This window comes from Triplophysa rosa, linkage group LG20, assembly GCF_024868665.1.
Source record: "Triplophysa rosa linkage group LG20, Trosa_1v2, whole genome shotgun sequence".
Classification (NCBI taxonomy): domain Eukaryota; kingdom Metazoa; phylum Chordata; class Actinopteri; order Cypriniformes; family Nemacheilidae; genus Triplophysa; species Triplophysa rosa.
This window is the reverse complement of record NC_079909.1, coordinates 4,378,832-4,397,174: the sequence shown is the minus strand read 5'-3', so window position 1 is coordinate 4,397,174 and position 18,343 is coordinate 4,378,832. Positions and strand designations below refer to the sequence as shown.

General features: G+C 38.5%; 1 protein-coding gene across 2 annotated transcripts; it reads left to right on the top strand.

The window, feature by feature from the left end:
- The first annotated feature begins 7,970 nt into the window (after nt 1–7,970).
- On the top strand, nt 7,971–18,275 carry rpn2 (ribophorin II). 2 transcript variants are annotated; one of them, XM_057362259.1, is made up of 18 exons: nt 7,971–8,076; nt 8,651–8,838; nt 9,371–9,466; nt 9,566–9,741; nt 9,824–9,899; nt 9,995–10,129; nt 10,231–10,407; nt 11,463–11,581; nt 11,920–12,025; nt 12,483–12,574; nt 12,647–12,761; nt 12,864–13,058; nt 13,201–13,287; nt 13,497–13,592; nt 13,708–13,783; nt 14,531–14,660; nt 16,476–16,572; nt 17,747–18,275. In XM_057362259.1, the coding sequence occupies exons 1-17, from the start codon at nt 8,064–8,066 to the stop codon at nt 16,525–16,527; spliced, it is 1,929 nt and encodes a 642-aa protein (XP_057218242.1). In that variant the 5' UTR covers nt 7,971–8,063; the 3' UTR covers nt 16,528–16,572; nt 17,747–18,275. The 2 variants fall into 2 exon arrangements, with proteins under 2 accessions (XP_057218242.1, XP_057218243.1); XM_057362260.1 differs by lacking the exon at nt 16,476–16,572.
- The last annotated feature ends 68 nt before the right edge of the window (nt 18,276–18,343 follow it).

The window sequence follows — 18,343 nt, the reverse complement described above, 5'->3', positions numbered from 1 at the left end:
TAACCAATAAATACCCATCAGAGAACGTTATTTTCTAGTTATTTTCTGGTTTAAAAAAACCCCAATAAATAACCATCAGAGAACATTATTTTCTGGTTTAAAAATATAACCAATAAATAACCCTCAGGGAACGTTACTTCTGGTTATTTTCTGGTTGCAAAAAATAACCAATAAATAACCATCAGAGAACGTTATTTTCTAGTTATTTTCTGGTTAAAAAAACCCCCAATAAATAACCATCAGGGAACGTTACTTTCTGGTTATTTTCTGGTTGCAAAAAATAACCAATAAATAACCATCAGAGAACGTTATTTTCTAGTTATTTTCTGGTTAAAAAAACCCCCAATAAATAACCATCAGAGAACATTATTTTCTGGTTTAAAAATATAACCAATAAATAACCATCAGGGAACATTATTTTCTGGTTTAAAAAATATAACCAATAAATAACCACCAGGGAACGTTACTTTCTAGTTATTTTCTGGTTTAAAAAATAACCAATTAATAACCATTAGGGAACGTTCTGTGTTTGCTGGGTTACTGATAAAACTTCCATTCAGTGATATGATTAACAAAACTCAGAATTGAGCTTGAGAAAATTATAAATGTGTAATTCAGCAGCACCAGAGTCAAACAGGCCAGAATTCTTCTGTGCCTCTTAGAAGTCAGAGATATTGAGCGAGAGAGACCCCTCCAAGTGCCAACAAAAAAACAGAATGATTATTGGGAAGGGGATCAGATATGTTAAAGATCAGAACATGGACAAACTGTTCATAATGAAACAAGATTCAAATGGAGAGTCTTTCTGTCATATGATGAGCTGAAATAAAACACAAAGATACATTCAACAACCACTGGCTGCATCACAAACAATGATAATAGACAACACAACTGACACATGAGATGATGTTACCTGGAATCAGATTGTGAAAGCAGTAGATGATGCTGTTCATGGTCCTTTATAGTCAGAATGAACTCAACAAACCTCACTTAAATTGAGAGTGATTCTGTCAGTTTATGATCTGAAACATCAGAGCTGCATTAAACATGATTTATCTGTAGTGCAGATGTAAAAAATGAAAGTGTCGAATCAAAAGATGCATTCTATCTAAAAGCGAATGCTCACCCAGACCTGCCTGAAACGCCTCGTGTAACCACACCCCCACAAATCTACGTCAGTTCGTGGTATAGACGCCTTTACTGTTAATAAACATTGTGACACGTTTTTGTGGGCGGAGCTTAGCTGGAGGCAGAAAGATCCCACTGACCGCATTTCTAATGCTAGGTAGCACGTTTTGTTTGCTTGCTTTTTGACAATGACTAGAAAGAAAGTTGATTAAGTTTGAACATTTAAGGTCACTCACTGTCTAGGACCGCGATTGTTTTTGAAAAAGTTAACTTTAACGCCATGAACCTGGCCGACCTGTACACGCTCACTCAATGGATCCAGGGATGAACTGAAAGGATTACCTCCAGTTACTATTACACCTACCAGACAGAGAAACCAAGCGTGTATAGTAAAGATAACCTGAGAGCGTATAAATCTAAAGTACTAGTGGCAAATGTTAGCAAATGCATTTGCTTGAACACAAACCTGATACATAACATGAGCATTCTCACCGTTCCCTCTCCCTTTATATTAATGTACTTGTGACAACTAAAGAAAAAGAGATGACAAACAGTTTCCTTTATGTTTAGTTTCTGGCCGATAGTTGCTAGTTGTATAACTAACAAAGTTAGCGAGCATACCCTATGAGTTCAAAAGCTAATGCTAACTCATGTGAAAAATAACATTGTTCCCCAGTTTCTGATTTGGGCATATGTGAGATATTTTTAGACACATACCCAAATCATAATCCACACCAACAAAAGACAGTATTTTTTTAATCTTAAGTGTTATGAAGTGAAACGCGAGCAATTTTGATGATCGTTTCGGTTCAGTCCGCTAGTTTTATTGTGTTTAACTACAGCTGTCGTCCGTGTTTTTGTTTGGCAATGGCAGCAGGTATGTGTTAAAATATTAAATTGGAGACTGAATTCTGTCGATTGTGGCACTAAACAACACAACAAGATGATATTTTAAACTCCTTATGTAGCCGAATCTGTGCTGGTATTGGCCGCCTCCAGTTTCCCTTTGTTTTGTAAGCGTGACGTCTGCGAGAAAGGGGTCTATGATTTGACTAAGGTATGATTTGAGTAAGGTGGGCGTACCTGTCAGTATAATTGAAGAGGAACCTGATGTTCCAAATATGGTAAGAGGCGTTACACTTCCGTCACACGCTTGCAGTATTTGACCAATCACTACGCACTAGTTAACTGGCCAATCATAGCAAACCTTGCTTTTCAGAAAAATTAAGAAAAATCACTTTATCTTTTTTTGTTCTGTTGAACACAAAAGAAGACATTTTGAAGAATGTAGGACAACAAACAGTTCTGGGGTACTTTTGACTACCATTGTATTTTTTCCTACTATGGGAGTCAATGGGGGGCAAAATCCGTCTGGTTATAAGCATTCTTCCAAATATCTTTCTCTGTGTTCATCAGAACAAAAAAATGTATACAGATTTGTAACAACTCTGAGGTGAATAAATGATGACAGAATTTTCATTATTGGGTGAAGTATCCCTTTAAGATCAATAAAAGATTTCAGACAGAAAGAACAACCAGAAATGCAGTGAAATTCTAGCAAGTATATTAAAACACGTTTCAACACAGACTACAACATGACATAACGTATACATACACTTGCTTGTCCAGGAGCACTTCTTGTTTAAAGGGATAGTTCAGCCAAAAAATGAAAATTCTGTCATCATTTACTCACCCTAACTCACCCTTGTTTCAAACCTGTATAAATTTCTTTGTTCTGCTGAATGTCAGTAACCAAACATATCTCGCCCCCATTTACTGCCATAGTAGGGAAAATAAATACTATGGGAGGATGAGATCTGTTTGGTTACTATCATTCTGACAAATATCTTCCTTTGTGTTCAGCAGAACAAAGAAATGTAATGAGGAAATGATTACAAAACTTTTATTTTTGGCTGAACTATCCCTTTAATTCTTTTAAATTGCACATGTTAAATATGTTTGTGCAACATTCTAACTGTACTCTTGGTACTTAAACATATGTGTAGTGTTAAAGTCCCCATGAAATCAAAAATTACAATTCTTATTTTTTATGGAATATTGCTGTTTATTATAAATAATTTATCTATGCGGGTCATTATGTTTTTAAAATCATGTGGCCTCATAATCTTTAATCAAAATCTGAAAATGCACTTCCGCTCTCTAGTTGCTATCCCTTGAAAGGATAAGCGTGTGTATGATTTGTATTCCAGGTGATGGAATCTCAAATTGAGGTTACCAGAGGAGAGATCTACGCTTTTAAATGGCATAAGCGCTGTATATCGCCTCGGTCATCATGAAGTTTGTTTCAGTTGTTTTAAGTGTTGCTCAGAGCTATTTACTGCTTTCCTAGACATGTAAAACTCTTAAAACATAACGAATAATTTAAAATTAAGGTCGGAAAATACAGTTACTTTATATCTTAAAGCTGTGGTCCCCAAGCTTGGCCGGTGTCCTGCTGAGTTTAGCTCCAACCTACCTCAACGCACCTGTGTGCAAGACATCTTATACCCATTTGTTTAGGCTTTAACCACAGGATCTATGAGAAGTCTCTATATACAGTATCTCACAGAAGTGAGTACACCCCTCACATTTTTGTAAATATTTTATTATATATTATATTTTATCTGCATATATATTTATGGACCTTACTGTATGTCTATACAATCAACAAAGTTTTCTTCCTTTCAATTTGAGAGAGAGACCGAATATGTTACTGATCAGTATATGATAGTATTAATGGGGTTCTTATATCGTCGGAATTAACTCAGAAAACGTCACTTTAAATGAAGATGAGTGATTTTGTCAATTAATACTCTAAAAGAACATTAAAGCTACATTAAATGTCATCAGTCTAATGCAAACAAAACCCAAATTAACATTAAGAATATTTCAGAAACGTATAATTTCAGTATTGTTTTTGTTGGGGCAACAAAAAAAAGACTAAGAATGCCCATTTACCCAGTATAATCCATTTATTGAAATATTTGCTTGTTTAATGTTTGTGTTTTAGAGCACTTGTATTTGTAATTGCAAGTTCACATTCCGATTAAGTGGACAGATATTAATAGCTCTGATGAAAAAAAAAACTTTGTCGATTGCATACAGTATGTGTTGGTTATAATATCATATCATTGTTGGTTATAGTGTGTTTGGAGAACACTGTTGCTGTGTTAAGCAGTATAAAAACAAACAGCAAACCCACAGTGACACCTGCTGGACTAATACAATAATAACACGTGGTAATGTTGTAGGCTAATGTTCTGAAAGATGACTCTTCGTTTGTGTGTTTAGTTTATCTTCACTTCATATTTCATTTTTTCCCTTATGAAAATCAACCATGGTTTTACTTCAGCTATAAACGAACATAAAACGTGGTTACTGTGGTAAAACAATGGTTGGTAACACTTTACTTAAAGCATATATGTACAATTATAAAAGTAGCTTTAATGTATTAATTATACATTGTAATGCACCTTATAATGTCTCATGAATAATTGTAACTACAGTTTATACATTATATAAGCCGTGGAGCCGTGTCGAGCAGTTCTTTGATAGATGGATGCACTTTTGGAGCTTCAAAAAATTGCCCTCTTTTAACTCCCATTCTACTGCTTGAAAGAAAAAGGATACGTGGTATTATAACTCCGACTGCATTATTCTACAAGAAGAAAGTCATATTCAGCCAGGATGCCTTGAGGGTGAGTAAAACGTGGGGAAATTTTGTTTTGCCTGTGAAATATCGCTTTAAAGAGAATGCGTAATGCTGTGCAGTGTTGCTTCGGTACCACGTCGTACGCAGACAGAGACATCGGCTGATACTTCAGCAGAAGCCAAAGAGAGAGTCAGCCAGCAGGACAATGTTGAGAACAAACCACATGGGACACACCTGTAAACCTGGACATGTATGCTGCTTTTAGACAGAAGATCACTACTGTGTGGTTTTTACGTTTGTTATGTTGTAGTGGTCTTTTAATTTGTTTTAATTTACACTCCAGCTTGTAATTATCAGCAGATGTCTGATGTTTACTACATTTGACACATAGGAACAGCTGTTTATTACAAATATTATTAGCATTAAATTTGCTGTTCCACTGAAATAGTTGCCTGTGCCTCAGTCTGAAGATAATAACACACTTGTCAAATATTTCCTGGTGTATTTTTTGATAACCACTGTGTTTGTTCTTCTGTCTTTTAGAACAACATGCGAAAAAGAGGAAGAAAGAAAGAGAATATGGAGATTACATAATGCTGCACAGTGTTTCTTCGACCCATGCTGTCAGGAGTTGCCAGACAAGCTCGTCCCATGTGCATCCTGCCTCGAGCCGAGTGATGGTGAGTCTGTCTGTCTATGTATTGATATTAGTCTGTCTATATGTATACTTCCATTTAGTTACATCTTATTTAAGTGAATCATAAGAAACCACAAACATTCACCATGTCTTGCCAATGAAATGAACTGAAAACATTTTACACAGTATTATCACGTTCTCGGTGTGTTTTTCAGAAAACTTTGATTATCTATGAAAAATGAGATTTTCTGGGATGAGGTTGCTACGGAGAGGTCTTGAAATCAGTCCGTAAATCTGATGGCCAACTGGTATTTTACCAAATTCAACAACCATTTTATGTACCTAGAGCAGGGGTCTTCAATCCTTCTCCTCGTGAGCTACCGTCCTGAAGATTTCAGCTCCAACCCCAGTCAAACACACATGGACCATCTAATCAAGGTGTTTAGGGTTGCTTGGTAATTACAGACAGGTGTGTTGAAAAGGGGTTGGAGCTCTAGTCTGCAGGACGGTAGCTCACGAGGAGCAGGGTTGGACACCCCTGACCTGGAGATTCATGTTCATGTCTTGTTCAAAACATGTACACTTTAAACAGTTTACAGACTTTTAATAATTATTGTGTGTTTTTCATTTTCAGGTACCTGTCAAATACATACGCAAGCATCCATATGACCATTATTTAAATATTGTAAGTTGGTTAAACATAATTAATTTACATTTAGTTACAATACAATACAATTAATATTAACTTGGGGTAAACAAGATATTCAGATCGAAATAGACTGAAATAGACAATAGCCTACAAAGAGAAAACTGATGGAACATCCATACAAATATAACAATATTAGTTTTTAAAATCTGATAGGTTACCCATAGCCAAGTAACCTTGTACTCTTTTCTCTATGGTGGCCTTTATGAATGTGTGCCTAGAGAAGTGGCAACGATGGCTCTGCTGCATCAACCTCCCATAAGCCCCTACGTCATTCAAATGTTTGAGTGGTTTGACTACTCGGATCACTTAAAAATTGTCATGGAGTACCCTGGTCCCTGCATTGAACTGCGCAGATTTATTAGCACAGGCAGTCACTGCCTTGACCACAGCGTGTTTCACAATGATATCCACACAAACAATTAACAAACCCCTTAGACCTCAAACTGATTGACTTCGGCTGTGCTTTACCATACATTGGGACGGCATACTCTAGACGTCAATATCAAGGTAAGCTGGCATATTTATCATGTGACCTTTTTACTCATTTGCTCTATTACACAATAGCTATTAGAAAACTAGATTAGATTGTATTTTATGTTTTTCTATTTTATCTCTTAACTTAAGTAACTACTAGCTGCTTTTAATGATGCTTTTCAATGATACAAAAAGTTTTTGATGCTTCAAAAAATTGCCCCCCATTCTACCGCTTGGAAGAAAAATTGTACGTGGTATTATACCTCTAACTGCATTATTCTTTAAGAAGAAAGGCATATTCAGCCTTGAGGTTGAGCAAAACATGAGGAAATTTTGTTTCTTGGCTGAAGTATCCCTTTAAGACGCAGCTCTATGCGTAACTTAGTAAATAAACTTCCGGGAACTATTGAGAGGCTCCATGAACTGCCGTTGCTGTGAAAAAAAATGTTTCATTGGAGTCAAAGGAGTTGACGCAACTCTCTATCAATGGCTCTGGTAAACCCTCACTCCCCTTGGGCCTGATGTATAAACGTATATTATATTGCATTTCTGTCAATAGATCCTCCAAAAAATGACACATTGGACCTTTACTGTATAAAGCTTATGCCATAAGTCCATATGCTTCACATGCGTGTCTAGCGCCATCTGCGGTCTGATCAGAGCTACTGAGATGACTGAAATAATTCTTATTTACAAACCACAATGCTTTATACCGTTAGTATTTAACATTGGCATAAAAGTTTGAGGTTTGCACAGTGGATTTGTCTTTCCACTTTTCACAGTGTTGCATTGTAGCAAAGCAGCTGTACAGCTGTACATATATGCTTTATATACACGTATCATGATTTCTATTACATATAAATGTAATCACTTTTGAACCGCAGGTCATTACAGCAGGTAGTTCATTATTTGCTTTGCGAGGTACGGCATTTCATTTGACATTGTCTTGATAGCTGATTGGATGGAATGAGCACAACTGCTGGAAATGTCCAATCACAAACAGACACAAAGCAAAGCGCACGCTTTCCTCCGTTTATACAAGAATAGCTGCTTTCAGTTTAAACTCTGACATCATCATCGTGAATATTTCTGTACGATTTTAGTTTTGATGAACAATATATAATATAAGAAAATCATTTCCGTGATTCCTGTGTTAACAACATTTGTCCAACGCTCCATTCATTTCAGCACGACGTGGCTCATACCATATTGTGTCTATGGGGTGAAAATGATAAATCAGTATATAGCTTACTTTATTAATTTTACATATCTGTACAATGCATACATGTTTGGAATACTGTATTATAAATGGAAGAATAAAATATACAATTATCCGATAAGTATTTTTTTAATGTCTGCTATAAACTCGCGTGAAGGAAACGTTCACCTCACAGCGCTGAAATAGGTTTCATCCACGTGTCCCGGAAGTTCTCTGGTCTTTTGGTGACGCTGCATTAGGCGACATGGCTCAGCTCAGTAAGTTGTATTTTTGCACATTTTATAGTTGAATATATGTATTGACTCCGTAAAATTACATTAATCATACCTTGCTTATTTGTTTTATGTATACTTAGTTGAACGCATATTAACCGTGAACAGTGGTGTTGCAGGTAGCTTTCAGCGTTACAAACCAGAAGTGCTTTCATCTCTTTTTGATCTTTATGTCCATTTAACACGATCGCATATGTTTTAAACACTCTTTATGTGCACAATACGGAGCTTTAGTGGCATAGTTGTAAGGTGAAATTCTCATTCGTGGTCTGGTCAGTGTAACGTTATAACTATGTTAGCCGGTGTGTCATTCATTCATTTATAAAGAGCTTCACATGTCAATGCTGTTGGGTTATTATATCTATATCTGCGTACTGTCGTTGGACTGAGCGAGTTAGGAATCGTTGATGTGTTTCCCCCTCTTGTCTGTTTTGTTGGATTATATAAAAGTAACATTACAGTACTTTACAAGACGATGCCATACTTTACATGCATGCATACGCACATACATATTCCATCCTATCCATCTTTAAGTTTGGTTTGTTTGTCTCTTTCTAAGGTTACTTCGGCCTCTTGATCCTGTCTCTGGTTCTTGGGACCCAGACTCTTACCCCGACCCATCACCTGACCGCCAGTGATGTGGCCAGACTGCAGGCTGCGCTGAGCCAGCCCTTCACTGACCTCGAATCTGTTTATTACTCTGTTGTTGGACTGAGCAAGTTAGGAATCTTTGTTGCTGATGCAGATGTAAGAATAAATGGCATATTTATATTGTTTACTTTTTATGCATTTGGTTGATACTTTTATGTGACTCACTGTGCATATACCAATTAAAGCGATTCTGTCATCATTTACTCACCCTTCGAAACCTGTATACATTTCCTTGTTCGGCTAAACACAAAGGAAGATATTTGGAAGAATGTCAGTAACCGAGCAGATCTCGTCCCCAATTTACTGCCATAGTAGGGAAAATAAATACTATGGGAGTCAATGGTGGACAAGATCTGCTCGGTTACTGACGTTTTTACAAATAACTTTCTTTAGCCGAACAAAGACATTTGTGCATGTTTGGAACAATCTCAGGGTGAGTAAATGATGACAGAATTTTCATTTTTGGGTGAACTATCCCTTTAAAGTATAGGTTTTAACAGTAAGAGTGTTCCTTGAGAATCAAATTCATGAACCCGCTTTGCGCTTCTGACGCGGTGCTGTACCCACAAGAACAGATTATTATTATTATTCTTTATTTTTTTGGTGGAATCATGTATTTGTTCTTTAGGAGACATGCAAGTTTATCAAGTCCAATCTGGACGCCTCCAGCGTTGAGTCTCTGTTTTATGCAGCGGAAGCCAGTCAAGTTCTGTCTGGATGCGAGGTAACACGTCCTCATACGTTGTTTTTACTTGTTGTGGATACAGCGTTCATGCCGTAGAGCTTCTGCGAAAACAGTTTTTGCTGTGTTATAACGCGCTAGATCCCGGTGTTGAACGAGACGCGTGATTTGCTGTTGGCTGCCGTGAGCGAAGACTCCACAGCGTCTCAGATCCATCAGTCTGTGAGCGCTCTCAGCTCTCTTGGACTGCCTCTGGCCTCACAGGAAGTGGTCAGTGCCCTGAAAGCTCGCATCTCCAAAGAGGACAACGTCTTGGCGTAAGTACCTTTCACGACGTTGTTGTTTCACACGCTTTGTTTTGTCGGTTCTAGAGTCCGATCTTTTTTCCTCTCCTGACAGAATCATTCTGGCTCTGCAGACCGCGTCTCGTCTCTCTCAGCAAGCTGAACTTGGGGATATCCTGGAGGAGATTGAGGTGAGATGGTTTAGCACGTCACCTCAGCAAAGACGCTCTTGAATAAAATCTTGATGTTGAGCTAGTACATTTATGTACTTCCTCTTGTATTGTAGGATCTAGCTGCGCGTTTGGATGATCTGGGTGGAGTGTATCTTCAGTTTGAGGAGGGTGTGGAGGCCACAGCGCTGTTTGTGTCCTCTGCTTATGCTCTGTCTGATCATGTGGACATGGAGCCTCCACTGAAAGAGGTGAGCTGAGGTCTCGCCGTGACGCAGCACGACCGACTGTTCACTTGAGTATACAGTATGTATCGCTAGAGAAATAGCTGCTTTTTCTTTATCCATCTCAGGATCAGGTAATCCAGCTGGTGAACTCCATCTTCAGTAAAAAGTCATGGGACTCTCTGTCGGAGGCGTTCAGCGTGGCCAGTGCGGCTGCGGCGCTTTCCAACAATCGTTTCCAAGTGCCTGTTATTGTCAGCGCTCGGGGCCCTGCTGCAGTTTCCCACAGTCAGCCCCTCCTTCAGGTACATCAGGAACATTTTGCAACAGAATAAAACACGAGGAAGTGCTTGTTTAAAGATTAGAAAGATGGATTACCAGGGAACATTGAGGTTTTGTGCATTGATGCGTTTGTATAATTGTTCGGCTGATTTTATAATCTTGGTACATAAACTGAAAACAGAAAAATCCTCCTAACATTTAAAATATTTTTTTAGTTGTAATAAATTTGATCCATTAGCTTACTCTCTTTAATAAAACAGTATTGCAGTCTTTGGTTTTACTTTAAATGAGTAAAAACGACACAACTAGGATCTTTGCAATTATCCAGACGCATTACAGTAATAATATTCAGCCGCAGAAAAAATGAAGAGACCATTCCAACTTTTCATGTAAGCATTTCTAGATGTATTGTGGTCATTCCGGTCCACTGTCTATTGAATTTCAACTAAATCAAACCTCAGGAGTGACAAAGTAATCAAGCAGCGATGTGAAAGACTGACAGCATGACAAGACACATGAAAACTGTTATAAAAATCCAGGTTATCACATAAAAATAATGTTTGAACTTTTCCTGAATACATGTTGTATTGCTGAAAAGGGAATATGTACTGGTGGTTTTCTTTGCAGTATTTGAGTTCTGAAAAATCGTATCGGTTATTTTGACCTGTTTCTCCGGTTTTCTATTTCTTCAAATAAATGCAAATAGAAACAATATTTTTATTTGAAATTTGGGAGAAATATTGTTAGTAGGGTCAAATGAAACAAAAATGATTATTTTACCTAAACGCATGCCTATAAATAGTAAATTCGGAAAAACTGAAAATATTTTGAAGAGGTCCTCAAAAAAGAAGAAAAAAAGGAAATTTAATATGCACCATAAAATTGCCATAAAGGGAAAAAACTAATATATAAAAATACTGGCCACCACTAGTAACTTGTAATTGATTTATTTATTGTAGATTTATATCTACACTATATCTAGTACTATTAATACAGTATTTTGGCTTATTTGTCTCATAGCAGTCATTGTTTGGTGCGAGCTCTTCTATGATGATCTGTATTTGTGTGTTTCTTACAGCTTCATGTGACGGATGTTCTGTGTCAGCCGCTCACTTCAGCCACTGTTCTGGTGGAGTCTGCCACTGCTGTGTCCTCAAAATCTGCCATCCTGAGCCAGGCACCCTTCAGCCTTAAAGAGTACGTACAGAAATGAGTGCAGCTGATGTGCGGCTTACAAGTGATGGCTATTCCTCGAGAGAAAAAGCATCTTGGGGCATTTTGAGATTTGGAGTGACAAAACCAACAAATAATAAAGAATTGGTGCAAAACGCGAATAAGCAGTAACAATAGTAACATCTACCAATTAGAGTGCACACATTGGAGCCCACGTGAACCGTCTCTGTGAGAGATTATATTCAATTGATGACCTTTTTTTAATGTTTACAACCATATAGACTTGAATGTTGATCTTTAGCAGCAAGTGAAACGATTTGGAAGTATATCCTGTGTCTTTAAATCTTTCTTCTGTTCCACAGTGGAGTGTTTGAGCTGAATTTCATGGGCAGCAAGCCAGCAAGTGGCTATTATCAGTTTTCTGTTGCCGTCACTGGCGACAGCCGATTTGTCGCCAACCACGTTGAGGTAAACTAAATATTTTCTTTCTGAGATGTTTATACAAACGTTGTAGTAGTTTAGCTTATGTTTAGCGTTTTGTCATGACTGCTCAGAATTCATGTACGATGGCAAAGAGTTGACCTCTTAATTGTCGAAATATACTGTGACTCATTTCCTCATTCATTCAGTGTTGGCAAGTTCGATTGGTCCAGCGAGCGTTTGCATTGTAGCTGAGTAAAGAATAATTATTTGACTGTTCTGTGTATAATTACGAGGTCAAGTGCACGTCACATCAACCCTAGATAATTTTGGCGAGGTCATAGGTCACTTCCTCCAAAACAAAAGATTGAAAACGCTGTGCAATTTCTGTAATTGCTGTATTTTTCTTCACCGCATATTTGTCCTTGCAAATGGACAAGATGTAATGCATTTGGATAATTGTGTGTCAATTATGAAAGTCTTGTATTGAATCTTTCATTCTCAGCTCAAAGTGAAAGTCTCTACCAGGGTTGCCATCAACAACATGGACTTGTCTGTGGTAGATAAGGACCAGAGCATCGGCCCCAAAACCAGCAGGTAAGATGAGCTTTTATCTCAGGTAACATTCATTGCCTTGTCAGTGTAAAATTGTGCCAAACTGTGTTTCAGAGTGGAATATCCAAGTAAAGCCAAGGCATCCTTTATGGCCGACAGCCATCAGAACTTTGCCATGACGTTCCAGTTAATCGATGAGACCACAGGAGTGGAACTCACCCCTCACCAGGTGTTTATAACAACTGGTTTAAACTTGTATTAACAAGCATGTGAAATGAATATCTTTAGTATTCTGTCTTTAGTCTAAACTTACCCTAGTCGTTGCTTTCAGACTTTTGTGAGGTTACACAACCAGAAGACAGGTCAGGAGGTGGTGTTTGTGGCCGAGCCCGACAGCAAAAACGTGTACAAGTTTGAGCTGGACACGGCCGTGACTAAGACCGAGTTTGACTCCATCTCAGGCACCTACGCTCTCTACCTGATGGTGGGAGATGCTACGTTGGAGAACCCCATCTTATGGCATGTGGTAAGGCAGTTCTTTTTATAGGAGACCACTAGAATCTTTCAGTATGAGAGCTGTATTTCCTCGGGTTTCATAGTAATCTCTAACGTGCTTCAGGATGAGCGCAGAATCATTGCATTTAAAATGTACATTTTTTTTCTTTAAGGCTGATGTGGTGCTCAAGTTTCTGGAGGAAGAGGCACCTTCAACAATTCAGACCAAAAATGTATATACACCCAAACCAGAAATCCAGGTAAGAGCTCCAGTGACAGCTTTAATGACTGGGCTTTCTATTGAATACTCGCAATACAAAAAACCAAGCAGCTCTCTTGCATCTTTACAACAATAGAGAAACTAGGCAAAATCTGAGCAATATTCAGTATGACTTGAGTATTTATGTAGTCCAGCCGTGCCTGTCACCTCGTTTCTGTTGCTGTTATTGATAGTGGTGTGTTTCCACAGCATCTGTTCCGGGAGCCAGAGAAGAAACCACCCACCGTCGTGTCCAACGCATTCACCGCCCTGGTTCTCTCTCCATTCCTTCTCCTGCTCATACTGGTGAGATGACCCCTAAATGACACGGTTAATAGATGTAGTCGATCACTGTGATGATGATGACGATGTTTGTCATTGTCTCACTCTCTTTTATGTTTCTCTTTTATGTGCTGTTCAGTGGTTTAAACTGGGAGCCAATATCTCAAACTTTACCCTGTCGCCCAGCACAATTCTCTTCCATATAGGCCATGCAGGTGAGTTCACGCGATTCTCATTCTGACTGGTCTATCACTGAAACATGTTCGAGCTGTTTGTTTGGATAATGTTAATTTAGGTTATTTAAGCAGAATGGTTATGTGAAGTGTATTTTGTACACTGTGTTTAGATCTCAGAATGAATGAAATTGTTTCAGGGTGTATTGTTGGCACTTTTAAAGGGTACATAACTAGGGATTTATGAAGTGTCCAACAACAAGTTTATGTACATAGAAGGTGAAAAAACACTATTATTTAGTAATAGGGAGTTATTCTTACCTTACTTCTTGACTGACTCTCAAATGATGCGTTCTGCGGTTCATCGGTCTAATCCCCTCCTTTCCGCTAGCCTAGTCTGATGTGATTGGTCAGATGGTCTAGTCTGCTGTGATTGGTCTACCGCGAATGAGGCTCACGAGCTACAGTGTTTGGGAGAGAAGAGTGACGCTTTCGTGGGCAGTCCTAGCAAAACGTAGGCGGGGACTATATGTAGTGACGTAAATCCGTGACGGTTCGCGACTCGGACAAGGGACGACTCGTTTGCGTGATTCAGAGTCGACTCCCTTTTTTCCAAGATAATAACTTTTTTATTCATTCACCTTCGGATTTACAACTAGGCAGACTGCTTGCTTTCAAACACGGCAACATTACACACTGCATGAAATGTCATTTTCATGATCTCATGTTATGTACTCTTTAATAGGATCTTTGTTCTCTTTTAATCATTTTTATTGGCTTTGCTTCCAGCTATCTTGGGTCTGATGTATGTGTACTGGACTCACCTAAACATGTTCCAGACTCTGAAGTATCTGGCTATCATTGGCAGCCTCACATTCCTGGCTGGGAACCGTATGCTGGCACAAAAAGCTGTGAAAAGGTACTTCACCAAACTTCTAAGAAAAAACGAGATGTCCCTTTAAACCGATATCGTAGCTTTTGTACTCATTATAGAACCGACTGTGTGGCTGCTTCACAAAAGAAGGCTTTGATTTTTCTCTCTCTGTCTGCTCAATTTATGCATGTGTCATCATCTCTGATGTGTGCCAACGCACTCGGTTCACTCAGAAGTGGCTTGATCTTCTCATTTTCTGTCCTTGGGGACTAGATTAATCTCACAGGAGTGTATTTTCACGAGTGTGCACTGTTAAATAACAGCCTCTCATTGACAATTACTCGCTCAATTATTCTGTTGTGCCCTCAGAAAGACCACTGAGAGAAGCGTGTAGACATTGTTGAGCTTTAACCAGTGTGGGTTTTTTCATAGAAACACCGTATTCCTCAAGACCTCGATTGTCTTTCAAACGGTCTTCTTTGAAACAGGCGTCACAAAGGGTGTGTTCACATATGCCGTTTGGTTCGATTTAAACAAACTCTGGAGCAATTGTTCTGTTAGTGCGGTTTATTTGTGTAAAGGGCTCAGCATAGTCCAGGCGAATTGCGCTTTCGTTCTGCTTTTTGGGGTAAAACGAAGAAAACTTTGAGAGACGGTAGTGTTTTCAAACAATCCAACACACTTTGTTTCGTGAAGGCGGGGTTTACATGACGTATGCAAATAGCCTCTGCGCACGTGGCCACAAACAACACACCCACCTATTACATAATGGCCATGGACCAATGGTGGCTCGAGGGTGTTTACCGGCCAACACAAACTTTCCCGGAAAGTTCTGTTTGGTTTGCTGCAGCGAACTAGTGAAACGAATTGTCGTTTGGACCAGATTTTGTTCGAAATCAGGTCACAGATGGTCGTTTTTCGATTTCGAATGTAGTATGCTGAGCCCTTAATTGTGAACGCTGCCACCCGAACCCTGGTGCGCACCAAACAAGCGGACCAAGGCTGCTGAAAAGATGGGTCTTGGTCCTCTTTCTAACGAACTCTGGCACGGTTCGATTGAAATTTGAACGCTACACGGACCAAAGGCATCGAACCAAACCAAAAACAGGAAGTGATAAGATACGACCAAAAATCAAGTGATTTGGTAATATAAAAGGAGTGTTTATTAGATCTGTGCTTGCGTGTGTAACGGAGGAATTCCTGGCGCCGTTTTGACTGCTTTAAACACTTCATGAGGTCTGCGAGTTACCAGCTTGCTAAAAATATCATCATATGCTCAGGCATACCCTGAGCATACCCAGCACATGTCCGGTAAGTTCCGTAATCATAAAAGCTGTCCAATCACGTTGCGACTTTATACTTAAGATGTTAGGTTCGGTATCTTTAGGTTCGCCCTTAAAATGCCATTCTAAACGCTAAGTGAACCAAGACTAAATTTTTTCAACATTTTTTGCTCCGGACCAAAAAAAGAACCGAACTTCAAATATGAACGCACCCGAAGATGCTGATATCTGCTTGTCTAGAGATTCTTCAGTTTCTCTTCACTGTGGGATGTACACGCATACAGCGATTTGCAGACACAAAACGTTATTTTTACACTTTATTTTTTACCGTAAATCCTAAATGTACGAAAACAGATTTCAGTTTAAAATAGCATGAAGTTGTCATTGGTTTAAACAAACGTCCCATTCATAATTTTCATAATTAATCTATAGCGAGTGAATCTCACCAAAAGTGTATGAACAGACAATACCTTCAGCAAACACATCTCTGTATGTGTGAACGGCATGAGCCTCAGTGCCTGTTTCTTTAACTCTTTTGCGTGATTTTTCCATCCTTTCTCCTTCTTTACCTTTCCAGGATTGCTGCCGAACAAAGTAGTAGGTTGGCAAAGTATAGAAGTCTGCGGTAAATGCCAGTATGTTTTTAAAAAGAAAGGCTGGTCTTCCAGGCTAAAGTAAGGCTTGCTGCTGGCACGTATGCATCCCATAATATGGCATCAACATTTCCATGGCAACCTATGCAGCATGGCCGTGTTGGTGTGTTTACGGCGTGAAGCTTGTCATCTTTGATGTATTGTGGCAATTCATAACTGTGGAGTCATTTTTCTCACGTCGTGCTGTTTATCGATCGATTGTGATTGAGTGTTGTGATCACTTACGTTTGTGTTTCACTTCATTTGTCTGTGCAGTGATGGACTGTTAACCTGCAGTTCATAACCCACCTGATGAATTGCCTAATCTGAGATTTCAACTTTTCTTTGCCCCCAAGTGCTTTTTGTTACTATGGAGTTTCCTCGGTTGCTGAATTACTTGATTGCAGTTGTGCATGAGCAACAACTTGGAAAACACCAAGGGGTGAATTCACTGAAATGTTGCCACGTATTTCATAGAAATACTTCTCGTACACAACTTTTTGACACACTTATCTTATTGTTTTTACAATAGTAAAGTCATCAAAGCTTTGAAATAACATTATCTTTGCCATAACCTTTTTTGCACAAATGAAAACAGGCCTTCAGATAAAAGTGGTTTAATTAAAACTGATAAGCAAATTTAATGTACAAAGTATGTCTAAAGTTTTGACTTGTAACATTCAACCTGCAGTTATAACTGAATGATTTAATACTTCAATATTAATATCTGGGCATATATTCAAACACACAGAAATTAAGCGTGCTTTCAGCATTGAAAACAGGTTATAACATTTCAGCAAAGTTTGCCAGATTGTGATGGGCGGCTGTATCAATGGAATGGAATTGAATTGTCCCATTGTGTTCAGGACTATCATTTTTTGGCCATGTTTACCTGATTTGCATAATTCATTTGAATCGGATTGTAAAGCTGTGCTTACAAACAAACAAACAAACAAACGGTTGAATTCCCCCCTCACTTGTTTTGAATGTACATTTCTCATTTGTTGTTCCAGTTTGAATCAGTTTTCTCATACACATGATATTCTATGGTGTTTGCAAGGCAGTGTTGATATTTCTCAAAGGTTCTGGTTAGGGTTTAACCTTACCTATCTAATCTTATAACCTAACTTCACCACTTTCTTTGCTGCCTTGCAAGCACTGGTGGTGTTGTCATTTCTACCGTGTTATTAAAGGCTTTCAATAATCTCTCTTTCAGACTCGAAGGAAAATAATGATGGAGGAATCATCTGAAGAAGACCATGGATGCTTCATATTCGTGTCTTTAAGAAATTGGGGAAGTATTGGTGGAGGTTAAAACGTGAAACAAGACTCTTCTGAATGAGTTTCAAAAACACAGCTTGACGTCAACTGATTTATTTAGGAACATGCTGTTTTATTTTTCCAATCTGTTTATTAGAAAACTGAATGCACTGTAAGAAATTTGCTACATTGGGGGATATAATGAATGTTGCTTGTACAGTAACTTGTGTTTGATGGTCTGTGGTGTTCATCCACTGTTTTGGGGTGGGGGTATTTTTAATGCAAATTCCTGTCCCCTCATTTTTTTTGTAATGAATAAGCATGTTCCTGTTGGAGTTTTTTTTCACCTTTTTTATCACGATGTCCAGACAAGGATGTCTATTTGTCATCACATGAACAGGATTTGGAATCATTCTCCCAGTCATCACAACACAGATGGCTAATTCAATGTTTTTTAATGAAAGAAATAAAACAAGGAAACACGGCTTGTGCATGGTTAATGGTTGAACAATGTGACTTTGAGCCTTTAGCCTTTTTAAGAAGTTTTGACTGA